We start from the raw sequence: 23181 nt of genomic DNA on the forward strand, positions 1-23181 counted from the left end.
TCTATGTTTTAAGCCCTCTTGTTGCTCTGCATAGAAAAATTGATGATATAATTGAATCCACCAATCCATGGGGGTGCATGTACTTAGTGTCTTTGGGTGGGGAAAGCATGGGGAACCGATAGGAATAATAATTTGAATAATTTTGAAAAATGCAAGATGAAAAAAGTGGAAGTGTGACAGTACTTGCAGAGACTCTGTATCTCAGATCAGAAATGTGAGCATCATGTAATAAATTTGAAGAGTATTTCCGAGTGTAGCCACCAAAAGTCTCTTGAAATGAGAAATGTTGTGCTGAGATCTGATAAAGCAGGAATTCCACAGTTCTTCCATAAGCAGAAGTGTCAAACTTGTGAACCTGGTGTTTTAGACTTCAGATCCCAGAATTCTTGGCCATTGATATGGCTTTGGGAGTTGGTGGCTCAAAAATCTGTAGGCCTGCCTCTGCGTTAGAGGCTCTGGAGTGTTTTGTGAATGTTTTTGTCTAACCTGGAAAGTAATGAGTATTTCAATAGGCAGCTATATCCACCACAGGAGGTACACCCTCCACTTTAAAAAAAATTAAAAGAAGCCTTACTTGTCCTCTGGGAACATGGGGGACAATTTTTCAATTTTGTATTTTATTCTCTCTTCCCATCTTTACAAACTCAGGAAACTATCGCCTGCATTCCATCAAGCTTTGCTGTCTTTCTGTCAGATGTCTGCAGAGAGTCGTTTGGGATCAGAGGTATGTATTTTTCCATAAAATACCACTTTCTGATTCACTCTAACAATCAAATTGAGGAGGCCATCTTAATTCAGAGGTTTTTAACCTTTTCAAGTGCTTTTGGTCACGCAATTATGGATCACATCACAGTTTAATAGCTTGAGAAGATTTGAAGTGGTAAATACTATTTTCATCTCACACCCAGCTGCATGCTCAAGAATATGCAGATGATGAAATTTGGATGCTATAAATATCTTGCCAACCCCTCCTTGTTCCCAAAGCCAATTGTATTGAGGTACTGTTAGCTGTCTTCCATTAAATTTAGTATTTTATTGGGTTGTTTATTAAAACATATCTCTTCCTATATCTGAAGATGAGGATTTAAGAGTTAAAGTCACATGCCGATTTCAAGAACAAATTGTTTAATCCTAGAGGTTGCAGCATGTTGTCATGACGTATACACATTTATGTTCTTCTTTATGCTTTTAGGTGTCCCGGATTGCTGATAGTGAAAAGAGCGTCATGCTCATGCTTGGGCGTTGCTTGCCACACATTGTTCCTAATGTTCTTCTTGCAAAGCGAGAGGTAAGAAATTAAGAACGGTTTCTTCTCAGTATCATACAACATTTTCCATTCATTTAGAAGTTCATAGTGTTTTATTATGTTAAAGTCTGTTACTTGCAATCATCTTCTTACTTTTGTGCATGCATCTCTGCTCCTAGAGAATGGTTGTACACCTCTGTCAGGTGAGTTTAGCAAAACAGCATGGTACCCTGCTATTTATTATCCTTTTGCTTAAGACCCTTGATGGCATTCTGCAGGGCTGTCATTGTGAGTCCCATCTGTTTTGCCCTTACGTTCGCTTGTGTTAGCTCAATCTACTTGTACTGCTTTTGTGTGTCTTTGTAGATCTTTAAATATTAAACTGGGCTGGATTTGCCTGTTAGATTTTCTGTGGTAATTATACATATATTTAAAATATTTACCATGCTTGTCAACAAGTATTTTTGAGGTAGTTTGTTATGTATATTTAAAACCTGATAACACAGACAGTTGGAATGCTGTTTTATCACTAGGCGGGGCTTCCTCACCCAAATTGCCAATATCTCTTGTAGTTCAAGGCTCATGATTGCACATATGGGAAGAGAGTGCAAGCAGGAGGACACTCTGCCCCTTTCCATCAGAATTGGATAGTCCAACTGGCTCTGATTTCCTGGATCAGTGCAAGTTTTGTGGGTGGAAGAACATCTCTGATCAAAAACCTGCTTTCCAATGAACAAGATACTGAGCAAAGAAATGTTGCATGTATTTTAGATGGGTGAAAGGCGAAAAGTACTACAAAGATTGCTCTGTTTATGTCTTTGAAGACTAATATCCCTGGACTTCATCTGATGTTAAGTGTGCTGCATTATCACTTTTACAGAGGTGAAGCCTAGACTGTAATTTTACAGTGGGATGCTCCCCGTTCTTTAGTAAACAGAGATTAAGATTAATTTCAATGAACAGGGAATTTTGACCTTCTTGACAATATAAGGTCAAAAGATTTTTAAAAGTAGTAGAAAAACTGATGGGAACGGAAGAAGAAATGATTTTACAAGTTTTGCTTTTATAGCCAGCCTGACTTTTTTGTGTTAATCTAGTTAATTAACAATGTTTTTGGCATTTAAGCCCTTTGAAACATTATGAAAAAAATGTATATTGATCCTTCACTTACAGTTACCAAAGTTTATACATACTGAAATTTAGATTACCATGGCACATAATTTTTATTTTTATAAATAGCATAACTAAATGTATAAACACAGAAGCCTCTGGTTAAGGTAGAACAAAGTTAATATGTGGCATGTTTCAGAATAAGTTGTCCGTTCCTGGCTGTTCCCATTCAGCTTGGCAGGATGCTGCTTTAAATTCTCTATTCAGCTCCTAATTACACTTTGGCATTGTATAATATTTCTGCAGTCCTATATCCTGCTTACTTTACCCTTGTAAAAGCTAAAGAAATATATCGTAACCCTACATAGAGAGATAAATCACTATAGTAAATGTGTTAGAAATTCCATGTGTATATATTAGAACCCTGAACCTGCATGCTCAGCCTCTGTAATCAATTTAAAATACTTTTTATAAAGGTGTACAGCAAAATTATGTACTTACAGAATGCTGAAATTAGAAGAAAAGAAATACAAGTGGTTTACATTGGATTCTAGTCATGCACAAGCACAAAGTGTGTACTTACCTACAGCTGTCTCTATTTGGCATAGTTTCAGTCTTGTATATGTATCCCATAATGCTAATTAATATGAAGACGGACTTAGCTGCACACATATGTGTTATATACACATGCATACATTTTATTTCTGAAAATCTATTGGTTTAGAAACTCTACTTTCCCCAGAACCGTTACATTCCTGAAATGACCAGAGAAAAAACGTCTTATATGTCAGTGAATCCAGTATGTGCTCATACTGGAGCAGTTAGTTTCTTCCATTTTTTATAATTTACCATTGACTTGAAAGAATGTAGTATTTGTAGGGGTGTGCTTGCTTCTAAGTAAAACAGAATATGAATGAAAGAACATCTGTTTTGATATAATTGGTTTAATGTGGTTGCTGTTGCCCACTTTTGGTCTAAAACTATTTAGCTGCTTCTGATTTTCTTTATTTCATCATTTTAAATTTATTTTTTATGCAATGCTTTTGACACGAAATAAATAAATGAGAAGTGAAATGCTATTTTTTTCTATTGGTGACATAGATCCTGGTAATCATATGTGCAGAAATCAGTTTATTATTTTGCTGTATTCTAGACTTGAAATCTTAATGCCTAAAAAAATAAGCATTCCATCCCACCCTCTGTGGTAAAATATTTTTAAGCTGGCTAGATATTAGATATTGATATATCATGGCAACTGTTTATTCAAAAAGCAGAAGTTAAAACTTTGTCCCTTTAACTATTAGAGCTGTACCAAAAAAAACATTTAAAAATGGGTTCTGCTAAAAGTATCTTTAATAACATTTTATTGAAATATGTCTTTGACATATACAGGGTGTTTGAAAAAGAACTCCCTATTCACCATTTAATGTAGATGGTGAATAGGGAGTTCTTTTTCAAACATCCTGTATTTTAGAATGAGAGGTTTGCAGATCCAGAGTCATACTCAATTCTATTCACCTTGAATGTCAAATTTTTCACATACTGTTATAAAATATGTGCAGTAGTTGAATAATTAATTACTTTTTTCACTTATTACATTGTAAAGCCTTAGCTCTCTCAGACTGCAGGCTAATACCATAACCCCTCATTGCTAAGTGAGTCAATAACCAAAAACTTAAACGCTTTACCTTGACATTTCCCATAAAACTGGGTAAGAGAACCTTTTTCCTCAGAGAGGATTTCATACTTCCAGGTAATCTATTGATGTCTTTGTGCCATGCTGTGATGGAGGAAGAGCCAGTGGTGCTACAAGAAAAAAAAGTCCTCTCACCCCCTTTCTCCATTTTTCTTGTCCAGAGGTTTGTGGAAAAAGGACTTTGCTCTTGCTATCAGTCTGGACTGCTGACTTGGAGGGGGGGGAGCTACTAGGCTGCACCTACATTTCTCTTCCCACCCTCCTTGTGTCCATATCTTCCCCTGCATGTGCTTGCTTGAATCCAACCAAGAGCAACATGTTGCCCAACTTTGCAATAGAATATAGTTTGTATAACTTTAATCTATAGGCTGAAGTCTGAAATCCCAATGTGATTTAGCTGTTTTCTTTAAACAGCCATTTCTCGCTTCTCGGCTTCAAAAGCAACTTGCTATACAACATAGGAGGAGATCTCCCATTCAGGTGTGCGAAAGTAGTTGTGCAGTTGTTCAGATGTTGACCTAAGTGTATTGTAGGATGACCTATATCATTCTATATAGCACTTGACTAAGTTGAACTATCAGGTTACTAGTTGAAATCTTATGTTAAACCATGTTAGAAATCCTGTTTTGTTGTTTGCCTATCAGTAATACATTAGAAAAAAAAATACATTTATGACTCGTTGTGGGTTCACACTTATCATATAAAGATATTTGGATTTTTAGCATTATTTGCTATATTGGTAAGGAATTATATGTAGTGTTTTGTGGGTGGAGGTGAGTAATCAAAATGTAGGAAAGGCCATGGAGGGTAGTAGGCAAGGTACTCAATGTGAAGCTTAACAAAAGTTTTATTATTTTGGTAATGATGGTATTCTTCCCCAATAAAGGCAGGTACAACTTTTAAAAAAAGTAAAACATAAGCCTCTTTCCTTGATGGTTCAATACAATCTATAGTTTCTTTCTTATTGGTCGTGATTTAGTGTTGTCATCCCTCCCCTTTTGCATCTAAATTAAATTTGCATGAACTCACTTCATAAAAATTAGTTTAACCAAAGTTGTGTTGAAATAATACATGTACATATACATGATAGAAGTGGATGTCACTCTACATTTATGGATAAACATCAAACCCAAGCTGTAAAATTCAAATTCAAAAGGACTTGATCAGTATCCTTTCTAGAAGACTTCCTTTCACTTAAAACATTTTCACTGAGACATAAGTCAGTAGGAACAGCTGCAGGTAAGTATACCTAGCAGCGCAGAACACTTAAGTCACCTATATCCTACTTCTTCTTATTAGAAAATGTATCATTCTCTTAAACCTTTAAGTGCTTCATGCATAGATGAAGCCTGTATAAGAATTTGAGCTTTTCTACATACCTTCCCCGTTCAAGAAATATCCTTGTCCTTCTATTTCTGTCTTCCCTCCTCTCTCTCTTTCATTAAGTATACATGGAACAGGCATTAGGACACATCTGCTCAAGAAGGTTTCTCATTCTTTCTCCACTCCCATTAATAGAAGGAAGTTTAGAAGCACTGATGCAGCGATGCAGAGAACGCTCCACTCCCATAGTATGCATGAAAGAATATGGCCAATGGACGTGGATACACACCTAATTCCGATACAATTTCCAGCTTTCTGCAAGGTAAAAGCGTCAGCCTTGTATCTGCCCCTTATCAACCAATTTAGATTACATAAAACAACCTTGCAAACAGCCAATACCTAATTATATGTTATTGGTCTAATCCGATTACCCCAATAATTTCAGGTGGAGGGGGGAATTTTTAATCTATTTTCAAAGATCTTAGTCAACATTAAAATTTGATCATTTAACACACCCAAAAAGGATTGGATATACAGGGTGAGACATACAGATCTCCCATAATTGAAAGGGGCACTGTGTGGGCTGTAGTCGGTGTAGAGAGGTGGGGGTAGATCTAATTTGGTAGGTTGGGTTCTGCCATTTTCAGTACCCATCTTGAGTTGACACGGTGAATATTGGGGCTTTGTTGTTCAAGCATATTGTGTGGTAATATTATGTGAGGTGACCCAGAGAACAATGAAGGATTTCTGGGAGTGTCTTCAGCAATGTATTGCCAATGACAGCTGACATTTGTCTAATGTAATTTTTAAAACTCCTTAAAACAAAACTGATTTTAATATACTGTTCAGAAATATGTGCATTTTTTCTAGATAGCTTAGTTTATTTTTTATACCTCTTCAAAATGTGGGAGATCTTTATGCCCCACCCTGTATATATTTTGAACAGCAGCTTCCATATAGCACAACAGCTTTTGAAAGTGAGGGAATTTCAAAAGCAGTTTGAGGGATAATTGGTCTCTGTTTTCAAAAGCACACAGATACCAATAGATATTTCTAAACTAGCTATTCAAATCTCACATCTAAAACATGTAACTTTTATTAGCTTGTATTGTGCTGATTTTTGAATCAGTGTAATTTTGTTTAACTATCACAGTAGAATTTTCCTGTCTAATTCATCAACAGAAATGTTTTGACGACATATTTTTGAAGCTCAAGATTAAAACCCATTATTTAATATCTACTTAATGATTCCAAAAAGCAACACTAAATAGACTTCCAGAAAGAGCTTGATCGTCACATGAATTGCAAGTGGCTTATCAAAATTTAAATAAAAATTCATAATTGGCAAGTCACAATGATAAATCTAAGCCAAAGACTATAATTTTTTAAATTCTGCAGATACTGCAATGTAGTTTATAAAGTAGATTTGGATGTATTACAAGTGCTATCCAGAAAGTAGATTATGTTTTCGAATTAAAAATGAACAAAGTATAGGAGAAAACATTTACCATATGCAGTTGAAAGCCACACCCAAATACCACATCTCACGTAGTCGCCATTCAAATTTAGGCACTTACCATAGCGATGAATGAGCTTTGCAACTCCTTCCCCACTAAATTCTGCTGCTTGCGTCCTCAACCAGCCGGTCACCCCTGCCCGCAGCTGCGCAGCGTCGCCAAAACGCTGCATTGCCAGCCACGCCCCCATTGTTGGAAACAAGTGGTTGAGGAAGCAAGCGGCAGAATTTAGTGGTGAAGGAGTTGCAAAGCTCATTCATCGCTATGGTAAGTGCCTAGATTTGAATGGCACTACGTGAGATGTGGTATTTGAGTGTGGCTTTCAACTGCATATGGTAAACGTTTCCTCCTATACTTTGTTCATTTTTAATTCCAAAACGTAATCTACTTTCTGGATAACCCTCATACTTTTCAGCAGACCACATAATTTGTGATCTGTTGTAATTTGAGTTTTAAAACCTACACAAGATCTTTGCTCTCTTGCATGTCAATTATATATTAATTAATAAAAATTAGTTTTCACTATCACCTGAATTTATGTAAAGGTAAAGGTTTTCCCCTGGCATTAAGTCTAGTCGTGTCCAACTCTGAGGTTTTTTGCTCATCTCGGGCGTTGTCCATAGACACCTCCAAGGTCATGTGGCCGACATGACTGCATGGAGCACCATCACCTTCCCGCCAGAGCAGTACCTATTGATCTACTCACATTTTCATGTTTCGAACTGCTAAGTTTGCAGAAGTTGGGGTTAACAGTGGGAGCTCACCCTGCTTCCCAGATTCAAACCACCAAACTTTCGGTCAGCAATTTCAACAGCTCAGCGGTTTAACCTGCTGCGCCATTGGGGGCTCCATCTGAATGTACACTATAAATCTTTAACAATTATATTTAATACGACTGTATATCAGTCTTTAAATATTGAGTTACAGTAGAATTTGTGTTTTGTGTACCCCAAAATGCAGAAAATAAGATTTAAGATAATCGCTGCTTGAATGTTTGTTCCATTTCACTTTCATGTTTATAATAATACAAGTTAGGCTGCATCTACACTGTAGAATTAATGCAGTTTGATACTTTAATTGCCATGACTCATTGCTGTGGAATCTGAAAATTGTAGTTTGGTGAGACACCAACATTATTTAACAGAGAAGGATAAAGACCTTGTAAAACTACAGCTGTATGGATTCCATAGCACTGAGCCATGGCAGTTAAAGCAGGATCAAGCATCGTTAATTCTAAGATCACTAGGCAAAAAACGATAATCACAGTTGAATGAATTAATTTAGTCAAAGAAGTGATTGCCCTCACATCTGCAAAATCTGAGCAAGATTGGTAAATAACAGGATTTATTGAAGGTTTGTCATTCACAGGGTCACCTTAAGTTGAAGCAACCTTGAAGGCACCCAAGAACAGCACCAGTACACTTCTATTCCAATGATCTCAAACAACCTTTCTCCTTCCCTGTTTTTTACATTTTCAGATACCATCGCCTTCTTACATCTTAAATGCATCTTTGATCTGACATCTTTCCCAAATATAAATTATATTTTTGAAATCTGCTTTAGTTTTTAGGACATCAAATACCCATGGAAATCTTACATCAAGTAAAAGAGTAGAACCAATTATCTCTTTCTTTGCTCTTTCCACATTAGCTCAGTCAAAGTAGACAGTCAGAGGTCCATACAGACTCTAAAGGGTTGGGGAACAAAACACCAGTAGTGATTTTAAATGTAAACTGACAGAGATTTCCAGAAAGCTGCTATACTGCTACATCCTATTTATAACTCATGAAGATTTGCAGGAGAGACAGTTTGTCTCCTTTCCCAGAAAGAAGAGAGTGGACTTGTGAAATGGGTGGGTGGACCCTAAGCCACAGATGATGCCTACCCCACCTTTGACCAACACAGTACATTAAATGTTTATTCATAACAATCACAAGGCAGTTTTATGCATGTTTACCATATATAGTGGATATAATACCCTAGATCTGGGGTCTGGGTTACTTCTTTTCTCAAAATGCAATATTATAATATAAATAAATATTATAAAACATCACGTCTTATGAAGTGCTCTTTTTTGCATGTTCAAACATTTTTACTTGCTTTAATTCTAACTGAGCTTAAATTATAAAGTTCCTCTCTTTGCGCTTTTGATAGATGAATATCATAGGTTTCTCTTGTCATCTTTATCAAACTTAATCACATATCTAGGTATACGTCTTCTTGGAATCTGCAGAAGGTAGTTCTGATGAGGGGTGTATAAAATTGCTTCATAAAACAGTCAACAAGAGATACATTTAAATTTCTAATGTGTTCTCTTTCCTTATCAAAATGAATGTTCAAATTCTAATATGAAGTAGTAGTTGTTTTGGTTTAATTATAAGTAAGTCAAAATATAAGCAGAGTCCGCACTAATGTCTCTTGAAGTTACATAGAGTACAACTTTATACAACTATCCTATATAATAATAATAATAACTTTATTTTTATACCCCGCCCCATCTCCCCGAAGGGACTCAGGGCGGCTTACATGGGGCCTTGCCCGATAAAACAATCAAATATCAAAACACAGCAATAAAACAGTTATCCAATAAAAACATCAATTACAGTTAAAACAATCGTTAAAATCAACATAAAACATACAATATTAACACTGGAGACTAATTCATAGAACCCAGGCAACGTGCAACATGTGCCGAAATGGGCCGAAATGGGGAAGGTAATTTCACAGTTAAAATGGACAAAGTGCAATATAGCATTGGCAACACCTACCAACTTTCTCATAGCTAGATAAAACACACTTAGCACAGCTTGTTCATTCATATTGTAATCACTCAAATATCTCACTCATCTTTTGCATTCTGTATTTGTTAATGAAACCTCAACCAAATCTGTTTTCAGGATTTTAGTTCAAAAGACATGTACTCTTGTTCTGCTTATACTATCAGTCTTAGATAATTTCATCTTCTAACAAGTATATTCAAATAATGTGTTTGTAAAATATTTATAGGCAGTCCCCAGGTTACGGACAAGGTTCTGTAGGTTTGTTCTTAAGTTGAATTTGTATGTAAATTGAAAAAGGTACATTTTTAAGTGTAACTCCAGTCAAAAGTATTTATTTTTAGTTTTGGATAGCATAGGGAAGGGTTAACACCCCTGTAATGTTTCTTTGCTGTCTGTTACTTTACTTACTTAGGCATAGTTCAAGGATGTGGTCCTCCAGGTGTAATGTCTTGGCGATGGATGCATAAGTGGCTGTGGAGACCTATTCTTGACCCACATGTTCTTCTGCAGTGAAGACATCAGTTTCCAGACAGAAGGCGGTCCCAGTCAGGGTTGACTTGACGCGCCTTCCTCTTAGCATGTTTCCTTTAAGCCCTCCATTCGTGCATCTTTGAATTCTGCAGCACTGTTGGTAACAGCTGATCCCCAATTAGAGCGCTCAAGGGCCAGGGCTTCCCAGTTCTCAATGTCTATGCCAGTTTTTAAGGCTGGCTTTGAGCCCATCTTTAAATCTCTTTTCCTGTCCACCAACATTACATTTCCTGTTCTTGAGTTGAGGGTATAGTAACTCCTTTGGGAGACGGTGATCAGGCATTTAGACAATGTGGCCACTCCAGCGTTGATAGCATACGAGCATTGCTTCAATGCTGGTAGTCTTTGCTTCTTCCAGCATGCTGACATTTGTCTGCCTGTCTTCTAAAGAGATTTGCAGGATTTTTTTGGAGGCAAGGCTGATGGAATCTTTCCAGGAGTTGAATGTGACATCTGTAGATAGCCCATGTTTCACAGGGTTGGGAGGACAAGAGCTTTATAAAGAAACACTTTGGTAACCCTACAGATGTCCCGTTCCTCAAACACTCTCTGCTTCATTCGGAGAAATGCTGCACCTGCAGAACTCAGGCGGTGTTGTATTTCAGCATCAATGTTGATATTTGCGGAGAGATAGTGGAAATGGTCAACATTTTCTAAAGTTACACCATTAAGCTGTATTCCTGGCATTGCAGAGGGATTGGATGGTGACTGCTGGAAGAGCACTTTGGTTTTCTTGATGTTCAGTGAGAGACCAAGCCTCTCGTATGCTTCAGCAAAGGTGTTTAGAGTGGCTTGTAGATCTTCTACGTTGTCATCAGCATATTGGAGTTCTGTAACAGTTGTTGTTGGGACCTTGGTTTTGGCTTTCAGTCTGCTGAGGTTAAATAGCTTGCCATCTATCCAATAGATGATTTCCACTCCGGTGGGAAGCTTCCCATCAACAAGATGAAGTATCATAGCAATGAAGATGGAAAATAAGGTTGGGGCAATAACACATCCCTGTTTGACACCTAATTACACCTTAAATGGGTCACTTTGCTGTCTGTACCCCTGTTTAGAAGATTTCATCTCTACTTTCTGTTCCTGTGACAATTGAATTTTGAAAAAAAAAGTTTGTCGTGCAAACAAGGATTGATGAGAAAGCTTCAGTGGAAACACCTTTTTTCCCCTGTTAACTCTTCCAGGGCTCAGTTGTTCTTCCTAGGGGTAGATTTCCTCTCACTGTCGGTTGTCTCACCCCATTCTTATCTACGAGTTGGATGTATCTAGGGTTTTTCCTTTCAGAACCTACACAATCTTGGGAAAGGGAAAGTAACATTGTAAGGCAGTGATGGCCAAGGCTTGCATTGTCTGGGATAACTTCATAAAAATTACCCAACTCCTCTGGTTTTACACTGTTTATGTATTATTTGGATTAATACAGTTGAGATAGAGAAATCGAGGTTGAGCTGATAATGAAACTGGCAAAACCCAGAACCTGCAATCGAAGAAAAGTGCCATAGCATTTTAATTTCATTCAATGGAAATTTGGACTTTACTCTTTTCATTGATAGTAAATGTTTTTGTCATGTCTCACATCTAGATATATGCCTTTCAAAATTCTGAGGTCTTTCCATACTAATTTGAATTTTTACATGGTGAAAAAACAACATGGCAGAGTGTGTATATGTACGTTTAAGTCGCCTGTCAACTTACGGTGATGTCATATTTTTCATAGGGTTTTCATAGGCTCATGTATTTTTATTGTGGTGGTACTGAAATTAGCGTCTATCTTATAATTGAAGAAATAACAGTACTTGTAACATCTTTAAACTTCATTGTGTCTGTCTGAAATCATGGAGCAAGATGACATTATTATTTTGCCAGCACTAAAAAACTGACAAAGATTTCCAAATAACTACTACTAAAAGTTCTAACGCAAAGAAATAAATACAATTAAAATCTAAAATCACATTTGAATTCCTGTCTCTTAGACATTCCTATTCTGAAATGGAGAATGAACTATTATTAATTTAGTATTTTTTAAAAATGTGTGTACTCCATACATTTTCAGTAAATGTGCTTTGTGCATTTTGTGTGTGTCAACTTTTTCAAACTTGCCTTGCTTGCATTTCTTGTCATCTGATGAAATCTGAAATGTAAAAATTGCTGACATTCAAACAGTTCTTTATTATAAAGGTTTTCATGAAGCATCCTATCTCCAGTCATCTTGTATAAAAATAATACTTTCCAAATGTGGTTGTACAATTTATATACTGATCTTGAAGTTCAAGGAAAGGGGCTTGACCACATCATTTAAAACCAGTTGCCTTTGGGAATTTGTAGCATCTTGCTTAAAATTTGATCTTAAAAAATTGTTTCAGCTGTTGAAAGTATTTTGCTAATCTTTTGTGCTATTCTTAACTAAGTGAAATAGAACTTTTGGCCCTTAAGCCTTTCCTAGATTTTGACTATTGGCTGTATTCTAGGGAAAAGATCAGGAACTACTGAAATGCACACATACTTGAATTGTACTCGTTTATTTGGAATTATCTGCTGCTTTTGTTGGTATACAGTATATAGTATGAAGGTAGGAATCAGAAAAAATCCAGGACTTTGATTTAATCAAATTGTAAATTAGTCTAGACCTCTCTGGCAGAAATAATAGTATTTAGAAAATCTTTGCTACAATTATCATTCAGTGCTTCAAAACACACACCAACATTTCTTTATTTCCTTCTTTAATAAATAGTATACATATTCTGTGGGTATTAGTCAAGAATTGTGACTATCCCAATCATTTAAGGGGTGCATCTTTGATCATGATGTGGGTTTTGGCTCACGTGTTGCCCTTGTAAACTCTCTGGAATAACAACTGTAACAGTAATAACAATTTCTCAAAATGTTCCATCCTTGCTTTGCTTTCACTTTGTCTGTGTTGAAACTTAAACCAATTTCTTTTCTTCAATTTCAGCAAAGAAATGTGTAAATAATGAAAAAATTACAACATGGCCTTGTTTCTGCTGCTGGAAACTTACAAATAGATGCAGTTCAGCATTTTGTGATTTCATAATAAATCAAGATAGAAATTGGGTTCACGGATAGTGGATTAACTGTATTTTACTATTTTATTTCTCTTTACAGTTTTAAATGTTTTCCAATATTTTGACCATTGTTTGATAGCTTTCACCTTTTCATCCTACTCACACATTTTAGGAATTGATACCACTCATATTATGTACAGCTTGCCTCCATCCTGAACCCAAAGAAAGAGATCAGCTCTTACATATACTATTCAACTTGATCAAAAGACCAGATGATGAGCAAAGGTGTGTAACTTTTGTAGATTATATTTTCTTTCTCTCTCTTTCAATTCCTAGGGGTATTTGTTTACCAGTTGTTTTCTTTCTGCCCATGTCTACTCCAGGAAGAACAATATAGCTCTGTAAATCACCAGTAATCATTCCCATTTTTGTTCATTCTCTTTATCCATACATTGTAGGAGTGATGCTAAAAAGAGAGTAGCTAGTCATGGCTACACTACAGGAGCCCTCGGTGGCGCAATGGGTAAAACCCTTGTGCCAGTAGAACTGCTGACCGACAGGTCGGCGGTTTGAATCCGGAGAGAGCTGGTGAGCTCCCTCTCTCAGCTCCAGCTCCTCATGTGGGGACATGAGAGAAGCCTCCCACAAGGATGATAAAACTTCAAACATACAGGCATCCTCTGGGCCATGTTCTTTTAGACAACCAATTCTTTCATACCAGAAGCGACTTGCAGTTTCTCAAGACTCTCCCGACACAAAAACGTTGCATCATATTTTCTATTTTAGATTAAAATTATGCATAACCATGGTGGAGATGAGACTGTTGTGGAAAGGGCATGTGACTGTTGCTTGTTGGCAGCAACAGTAGTGGTAGACAACATCCTTCTGGATTAGAGAGAATGCTCTCCTTACCATACCTTACCCCCCCCATGCAAGGCCCCATGTAAGCCACCCCAAGTCCCTTCGGGGAGATGGGGCAGGGTATAAAAATAAAGTAGTAGTAGTTGTTGTTGTTATTATTATTATTATTATTATTATTATTATTATTATTATACCTGAGTATGCTGCCATTGTTTTTATTTTCCAGTCTTCCTGTTTTTCCCATAATTGAAAGTGAGTGTACATTCATTTGTGCTTCCATCTAATTTTCTCCACCACTACATCCCACACATCCCAGGCTTTTTCTGAGGGTACTGTGATATCAAGGGAGGCTTTTCAATTGCTCGAAAGATTTCAGTGAAAAGATGGGCAGAAAAGCCCATCTGTGTGAACAGGCTTCCATTTGTATATCTTTGGCAATCAGTCCTGTATATTTGAACTAAGGCCTAATTTCCTGTATAAAAATGTTTTTTTAAAAAAAAAACAAAACAAGAATGTCCTAATTATGACTTGGCCTCAGGAATTCGGCTATTAATATTCCATTATCTCCTCATTTTACAGTGATGTCTAAACTGAAAGATCTTAATCCTAAAATGTTATATTTAACAGTTCAAATATGCAGGAATTTTCTGACAAAGCTGAAGAACTTAGAAATATAAATCAAAGTTTCTGTCCTTTGCTAGTGCAGAGCTTTCCAAAGTGTGTGTTGTGACACATTAGTATGTCAGCAGCCATTGTGTAAAGCATAATGAGAAACCTCTAGATATGTTATGTCCTCTGCATTTTGTTACTACAGTGTATATATTTATTTATTTACAGTATTTATATTCCGCCCTTCTCACCCCGAAGGGGACTCGGGGCGGATCACATTACACATATAAGGCAAACATTCAATGCCTTAACATAGAACAAAGACAGAGACAAACATAGACTCCGAGCTGGCCTCGAACTCATGATCTTTTGGTCAGAGTGATTTGTTGCAGCTGGGTTCATATCTCTTATAAGGAGTTGGTTTAAACTCCAGTTTTCCAGTAAAATGGAATCCTCTGTCGCAAAATGATGCATGTTTAAAAAGTGTGTCACCAAGGTGAAATATTCGGAAAGCTCTGCGCTAGTGCTTATAGCTACCAAAAGCATGATAATACAGTTTTTAAAAAGAGTAAGGAAGTCAGTGTACAGTGTTAGTGTTTTAAACAAAATCTACTGCCATGTACATAATGCAGTAGATATATCCATTTCAGTTTGAACAAATATCCTTTATAAAAGAAAATACCATGTTTGAATTATCATGTTTTATATTGGAATTGGCAGTAAACTTTAGCAGTATCTATCTGATGCCACTTACAGAATGGTACTTTCTATCTGTTCGATCAATTCCTAATCAGATGTTGGTTGCATAAGCATGCCCCCATCTAATAAATCACATGCTTTGTTTTCTTCTTAAATTTATTTTTAGGCAGATGATTCTTACTGGCTGTGTAGCATTTGCTCGACATGTTGGACCAACACGTGTAGAAGCAGAACTGTTACCACAATGTTGGGAGCAGGTAATAATATTTCCCTCTTTTTTGCTGTTTATTGACTTTGAAGTGTATGTGTTACAAGTGTCAGCAGCACAATCAACAGATACTGTTTCCAACATATTACTTAATAATTCTTTATTGTGATGGTTAGGGATATATTAAATCTGTTAGAACTCATTAAGGCAAATAGTGGCCAGCACAAATAATTATGTGTTTACAAGAATATTATGAAAGTATTCAGCATCATTGTGTATTCACTAACGTTCAGTGTCAGGTCTTTGGCACAGCCCCTGTCTGAAAAATCTAAGGCTCCTTGGTTCAAGGTACACCTTGTATTCTTAATGTAACTGTGAATGGAAGGCTGTGGCCAAAGAGTAACTTCTTGGTGTGTTTTTCTTGGTATAGGATTTACTATTGATCAGTTAGGAAATACAGAGAAATGCATGAAAGAATTAACAAAAAATTAAAAGAAGTAACTACTAATTGTTAAAGGATTTTCTTTCCCATAGATCAATCACAAATATCCAGAGCGACGGCTGTTAGTAGCAGAGTCCTGTGGAGCATTAGCACCTTATTTACCTGTAAGTGTACATTTGTAGTCATTACTCTCTATTTATGACCCTTTCAAGAGATTTTTTTTAATGGTCAGGATCCAAAGAATGAGTTAGTTCCAAATAAACATCTTTAAACCAGTAGATTTTCTTGATTATTTTTGTGATGTGCCATTGGAGACAATTGTTCTAGAACAAAATGTCTTTAAAAAACTACTACACAAATGGGTTTTTAAAACAAACAAATCTTAGCCAATTAATTTAATGATATCTCTTGTTAATATTGAAATAGAAGACAACATGATCACCATGTTTAAAGAATTCTGTAAATAGCTAATCCAGTATGTGGATTTCCTCCCTGTTTTCCAGTCACGTATGTGATGTTTGTTTCCAAAAGGTACCAAATCCAGACAAAAAAAAGGGAAATAAGTTATAGGTGGCAGCATGCTGTTAGCTAGGAGTAGAATATTATGTACTGATCAAAATGGATCAAATCACTTCAATACTGGACTTGGAAAATTGCATTTTATGGCAAAAGAATGCATATATCTTCAGTATTTTTTTTAAATTCCTATAAAATTTGTTCCAAATGGATTTGGTACCATTTGGAAACAAACTCCTCATATACTGTATTTTAAAATCCTGTATTTTCTTTACAGAAAGGGAACTCCGTAGACAGCCAGAAAGGGAGGAAATTGTGCAACATTTACCAGCATATATCACAACTACACTTCTCAAAAATGATAAACAAACTCCAATATTTTAAAAAATCAATAATGGGGAACCATTTCTTGGAGCAGTAAAGATATGAAGAAGTGCATTTTTAAAAAAGGAAGGAAAGAAAACATCCAAACACCTTTCAGAATATCTATAATCTAAATGAATGGAGTATTGGACAGGTCCAACACTTCAGTTATTTGTGTATATGTTTTAATCTCCGGGCCTAAAGCAGTTTACTTTTGTTCATTAATAACCTGATATATAAATTTTGATCAGCTGGAACTACTGTCTTGCATATTTATTGCTTAAAGGTTTATATCAATGTGTGCATCATTAATGACTTATGTTTCCAGTTCTAAATAATTTAAAAATGTCAAATAATAATTTTCTTTTTCTTTTTCAGAAAGAGATTCGTAGTTCGTTGGTACTTTCCATGCTACAACAGATGCTTATGGAAGATAAGGCAGATTTGGTACGAGAAGCTGTGATCAAAAGCCTTGGTATTATCATGGGATATATCGATGATCCAGACAAGTATCAACAGGTATTGTATCAGATGATACATGTGATCAATGTTAGGTCATATGACTTTGAATGAACTAAGGATAGCTTGACGGCTTTTCAATAAAAGGTGTAGGAAGAAGGGTTGGGGAAGTGAATATTCTCTGAGATGTTAGGTTCTTAACTAACAGAAAATACATAAAATAGTGAACAGAATCTGTTTTTCTATTACAATTATCTTCTATTTTAATAAATATAATGAGTTCTCATCCAAATGTGTAACAAACTGTGTAGTTTTTTATAGTTCAATCAACTTTGGTCATGCTTACTTAAATTTAAAAGATGTTAACTTACTTGTCTTGCTGACATCCTGAAGCTTAAAGAATGGCTGTATATTAACCATTAGTTTTCTGTCAAGCAAGAAAATCCCAACCAAGATATTCCTAGTGACTCTTAATCCTTCATGTCATGACAAGGAGTTCAATTCCTACCATAAAAGAAGTAATAATTCACATTGCTTGAAAATTATGTTGAGTTTCTAAATATCAGTTTTTTCAAAAACAGCTCTGCAGATCATATTGTCCTTTATCACAAAAACATTATAGCAAAATATGAAGCTTCTTCTAATGCAGTTTCTTCATCCTTTGCTTTTCCGAGCTCCAGATTTTATGGCAGATAGTGTTAAATCTGTTTCATCAGATTCACACCAAATTTTCTTACAGTGGGGTGGAGATCCTAGAATACTTAACCTACGTAAATATTTCACTCTTAAATTGTCCCTTTCTGTATCACCAGGGTTTTGAACTACTACTTTCAGCTTTGGGTGATCCTTCAGAACGAGTTGTTGGTGCAACTCACCAGGTGTTTTTACCTGCCTATGCTGCCTGGACTACAGAACTAGGAAATTTGCAGTTGCATCTTATACCTACATTGCTTAATAAAATTGAAAAACTACTCAGGGTGAGTATCTCAAAGTAAACAGGTGTTGGTGTATCTGGAATACACAAGGACACTTTGCTTGTAAATGAGGTTATTGTATTGATTTTTTAATAACATTTATGAGAATTGTTAACATGCAGAGCTATTATCTTGGACCTGTATTTCATATCATATGATGTATCTTGGGCCTGCATATCAGAAGAATATGTAAAGTGCCATGTTGCTATATAAATTGATGATGATGACAATAACAACCATTACAATAATGTAAACTAGTGCATATGCCACTGCGCATAATATATATTTATCTTATTTTGATATGTTGCCATACAGTCACTTCTGTGCCTAACTACAGTGTTATTTCATACTGGTGGAAGTATTTTAAGTTTCCAGTTCCTTAGAAACCTAAAATACTCTACATCTTAAAAGAAGAATTCTGAAAGCTTCTAAATTAAATTAGACCTTGATCATTAGGTTACTGTCAAATGAACATTGTTTTTTGTTACTTGTATAGAAAATATGGAATCATATTAATTCTTCCTGGGTGTACAGGCCACTGGCATTTTAGAACTGTGGGAAAGTTTTCATATCTCATAATATAGGAACTTGTCGAACAAGAAAAGATTTACATATATGGCATATTTCTAAGTCATCTTCTCTTTCAAGTTCTTATAATTTAAATATCAAGTTTGGTAACTTACAAACTTTATATTGTTTTAAAATTAGTAGCTAGTTGTAGAATGGGGGAGGAGTTGATACTATAAAATTAATGGAAGTACCAGTGGACACCTTGCAACAGCCTTGCTGAAGCTGAAGAATTTGAGTCTTGATCGTGTCTGAATGGGAGGCTGCCTTAAAATCCTTGTGATTCATATTCATTGTGGTGGGAGGCTATAAATGTAACAAATGTCTTTCTGCGTTCACCTTTCTGATCTTTCACGTGATGGTTCTAAAAGACAAACTGAAAAATGTATTTCAGAGCCTCGTTATCATAGTGATCTGTATAGAGAGATATATTTTGAATAGACATATATGTTGATAAGGAAAGATCAAGATTTTGGCTTGACTTTGTATTTGTCTTTCAGGAAGGTGAACATGGACTAGATGAACACAAATTGCATATGTATCTTTCTGCTCTGCAGTCCTTGATTCCTTCACTTTTTGCACTGGTACTTCAAGATGCACCATTCACAAACAAAGCAAAGTTACAGGGTGAAGTTCCACCAATTGAAGGTATCTACTTATTTCTTGTCGATGAAGCTTTATTTAAAAGAGTAAATATTATTCAGATATATTTTTCAGAATTAAATAGAGACAGTTGAATGCAGTTGAAGACAATTCAGCTGTTTTGCTTTCTGTGTAGTATTGAGACTACTGATGTAAGCATTCTTTTTTAAATTTATTCCCAGCATTCCCACTGCAGATTCCACATCTTAGTTGTATTAACTATTAATTGAGTTGTATCCGTATGAGAGATGCATTTGCTGCTCATATTTTTCGCCTAAATGTTTTCTGTTCTCTCTTCACTATCTTCTGCAAAATCTACACAGAAGCACACAATCAGTCCCCTTCATCTGACAGCAAGTAGTTGTAATGTCTGTCTCTACATACTAAGACATAAGTTCAGGCCTTACAATGATCTCGCATGCATTTTTGTAATAATCCACAAAAGGTAGCATGCAATATTCTTAGTTGTCCAGAAAGCTTTAGAAAGTTAGAAGCTTAACAAGATATACACTTGAGGTGAGTGTTTGATGAGTTTAGGAGAAACTGCTTCAAACTGCTCTTTGCTCCAAATCACTCTTCTTCATAGGCAAATTCCTGTACAGCATGTCATGGTAATTTCATTTTGAAGGTAAAATATGAGTTTGTGTGTGTGTAAAATCATTACTGAGGTTTAGAAACAGCATTAGACCATTTTAGTCCTGTTGCAGTTTTTGAGAGTAAATCTACAAATCTTCGACCTTCCAGTAAGCCTACTGCAAATAATCTCTCTTTTAGCTTTTCTGGTTACTTTTTAGATTGAAGTTCTTACAGGAACTTACATCAATGGTTTCTCTTTTTAAACTGTATTGAATTAGACCAAAATGACGGTTATTGGTTTAGATCATGGTTGTTGCTGTTTGCTGCTAGTGACAAGATTTCCAAGGCCTGTATCACCTCTTCAAGATGTGGCCACAATAATTGGAAGCCGTGAGCAGCTGGCTGTGTTGTTGCATCTGTATGATTACCAGTTGGAGCATGAGGGCACCACAGGCTGGGATACCTTGCTATGGGTCGTCAATCAACTGTGAGTTGTTGTTTTTTTATTGTTCCACTTGATAAATTAATTCCTTTGAATCTCTACACAAAGAAAATGTCTTCCTGTAATCACTTTAATTGCTTTGTTGGAAAAAAAATCTGTAATGTGGTATATTAAAAGCATATTCTTTGCCGTTTTAAGAATTCTAAGTATAATAACTTACAATGAATGCTGTTTGGCAAGCTCCCAAAACTCTTTATTTATTTATTTATTTATTTATTTATTTATTTATTTATTTACAGTATTTATATTCCGCCCTTCTCACCCCGAAGGGGACTCAGGGCGGATCACATTACACATATAGGCAAACATTCAATGCCTTTTAACATAGAACAAAGACAAACAAACATAGGCTCCGAGCGGGCCTCGAACTCATGACCTCCTGGTCAGAGTGATTCATTGCAGCTGCTCTCCAGCCTGCGCCACAGCCATGGTGTAATAGTCACCATTAAGTAAAAACTATTACCAAATCCAGGACTTGTTTAGGTCTATTAAATACAGTGAAACCTTGACTTACAAGTGAATTTGTTCTACCCTCATTGAGCTGTTTATGTGGGAGATGCCTTGATTTTGTAGAGAAAAGATTGGGAAATGCACAAATGAACGGTAAACAAGAATGTAATAAAATACAAGGTTTAAATCCTCTCTCCTCCAAGGACTAACTATTTGAGTCTTTGAAAGAAACATAGAAATCTTGCTTCTGTCTACTTAACTGTGCTTTGTGTTCCTTCTTCTTGTTCTTCGTTCATCTGTGTTTTAATAATAAAAGTCCAATGCTCAGCTTGTTAATTGTGCTTCTCTCCAGCCCTGGGGAGGATTCTTAAAGGGCCTGGGGAAGGGATGTCTTAAAGGGAAGGGGCTAACTTTGGATCCCTTCTACAACAGCTATTAACAATACAGGCTAAAACTTCCTAACTAGGGAAGAAAATAGAGGAGGTCCCTGTGGAGGCACAACAGAACCAACTTGTGAGTTTTTTGAGAAACAAGTCGTCGCTCGTTCAATTTTTTGCTTTGACACATGAGCTGAGATTCAAATTATCAGCTACTGTGAGATGACAGAGAAGAAGAAGATTAAGTGAAGTCTGAAAGGAAAATATATATGCTACACTTAAATTCAGTATATTTCTTTACATTCTTTTATTTTGTATTCTTTTTATACATTATTTGTTGTTTATAAAGTAGATTTTTCTTATTTAAAAACACATAACAAAAATTTGGTATGGTTTGGGGGGGGCTTGAACAAATTAATAGCATTTTAATTAATTTCAATGGAGAAAATTGATACATAAAAACAATTTGAGTTAAGAGTGCAGTCACAGAATTAATTAAACTCATAAGTCAAGGTATCACTGTATATGTATCCTGTTATCCAAAGTAAGGTACTGTACCAAATGACCCAAAATAAAATATTAGGGTATTCAGGCAAATGGCTAAATGAAGAGTGACTTAACTTTAATTCAAAATTTGATTTTTCAGGTTGCCACAGCTCATAGAAATAGTTAGCAAAATCAATGTAGCCTCAACAGCCTGCGTACATGAATTCTCAAGGTTTTTCTGGAGACTTTGCAGAACATTTGGAAAAATTTTCACAAATACAAAGGTAAAACTATTTATATATGTAAATAGGATAGTCAAACATTTTTCTGGCTCTGCCTCTCCAGGCATTGGAAGACTAGGATCAAAATGTACAAACAATTTTGTTTGGGGGGGTTTTTAGGAATAAGACTAGCATCGAGCAGCTAAACTGAAATTTATCATAGTTGTATGTTTTGTAAACTGATTTTTCGTTACCTTACTATTTTACTTATTTTAACTGTTTAGGACCTTTTCCCATTTGGCTTGTAAGCTATGTATAGGTGCATGTTTATATTTCCTGCTCAAATCTGAAGATGTATGCCAAGGGACCATAGCCCACCCTGCCACTAAATAAATAGAATCTACCATCTCTGGTGAAGAATTTGGATAAGTCATTTCCATAATATTCCTCCTCAGTCTGATTAGGCTAGTAAATTCCCATGTCTTTACTTTATTTATTAAAATCTGATATTTTATTGCAACTTTAAAGTTACATACTTGAACGCTTGAATCTGTCACAACAATTTTGTTATGAATAGTGACAGCTGAGAAAATACCATAACTGAAATTGTTTATTCTTACTAAACAATATTATCTAATACTGTTACAAAGGATCATCACTTCAGGAGGGATACAGTGTCACGTTTATTTATTTCCTATTTCCTCTGAATGAAATGACAGTCAGCCAAATGGATTTTAATCTTAGACCTAGGGAGTCGGTCAAAATGCATAGTTAAAATGTAGCTTAAGAAGTACTAGAAACTAAGGAGTATCCCAACTCTAATACACACTAATTGAAGCTTAGGCATCAATGGTTCTAATGTTGCCCTTTGTAGTTTAGTTTAGTAAGGCACATAATGAATGGTTCATCCCTAAAGACAATAGGGATTTCTCCCATTATATCCATTCTTATTCACCATCTGCAAAAAGGAAAGAGCCCCAGCCTTTCTTTCTAGCTTTATAAG

The 23181-nt window shown here is 35.8% G+C and overlaps 1 protein-coding gene across 4 annotated transcripts in view; it reads left to right on the forward strand.

Moving 5' to 3' along the window:
- relch (RAB11 binding and LisH domain, coiled-coil and HEAT repeat containing) overlaps window positions 1–23181 on the forward strand; it is a 75698-nt gene that overhangs the window by 30064 nt on the left and 22453 nt on the right. For 3 of the 4 annotated variants that reach the window (XM_062977647.1, XM_062977646.1, XM_062977648.1), the window contains 10 exons: window positions 649–724; window positions 1193–1288; window positions 13399–13511; window positions 15562–15652; window positions 16138–16209; window positions 17303–17443; window positions 18196–18360; window positions 19425–19572; window positions 20473–20629; window positions 22118–22241. In XM_062977647.1, the coding sequence (XP_062833717.1) occupies window positions 649–724; window positions 1193–1288; window positions 13399–13511; window positions 15562–15652; window positions 16138–16209; window positions 17303–17443; window positions 18196–18360; window positions 19425–19572; window positions 20473–20629; window positions 22118–22241 (1183 nt within the window). Of the gene's footprint in view, window positions 1–648; window positions 725–1192; window positions 1289–5570; window positions 5698–13398; window positions 13512–15561; window positions 15653–16137; window positions 16210–17302; window positions 17444–18195; window positions 18361–19424; window positions 19573–20472; window positions 20630–22117; window positions 22242–23181 lie in introns of all 4 variants that reach the window. The other variant, XM_062977649.1, reaches the window with a different exon arrangement.

Source organism: Anolis carolinensis, chromosome 4 (genome assembly GCF_035594765.1).
Source record: "Anolis carolinensis isolate JA03-04 chromosome 4, rAnoCar3.1.pri, whole genome shotgun sequence".
Lineage (NCBI taxonomy): Eukaryota > Metazoa > Chordata > Lepidosauria > Squamata > Dactyloidae > Anolis > Anolis carolinensis.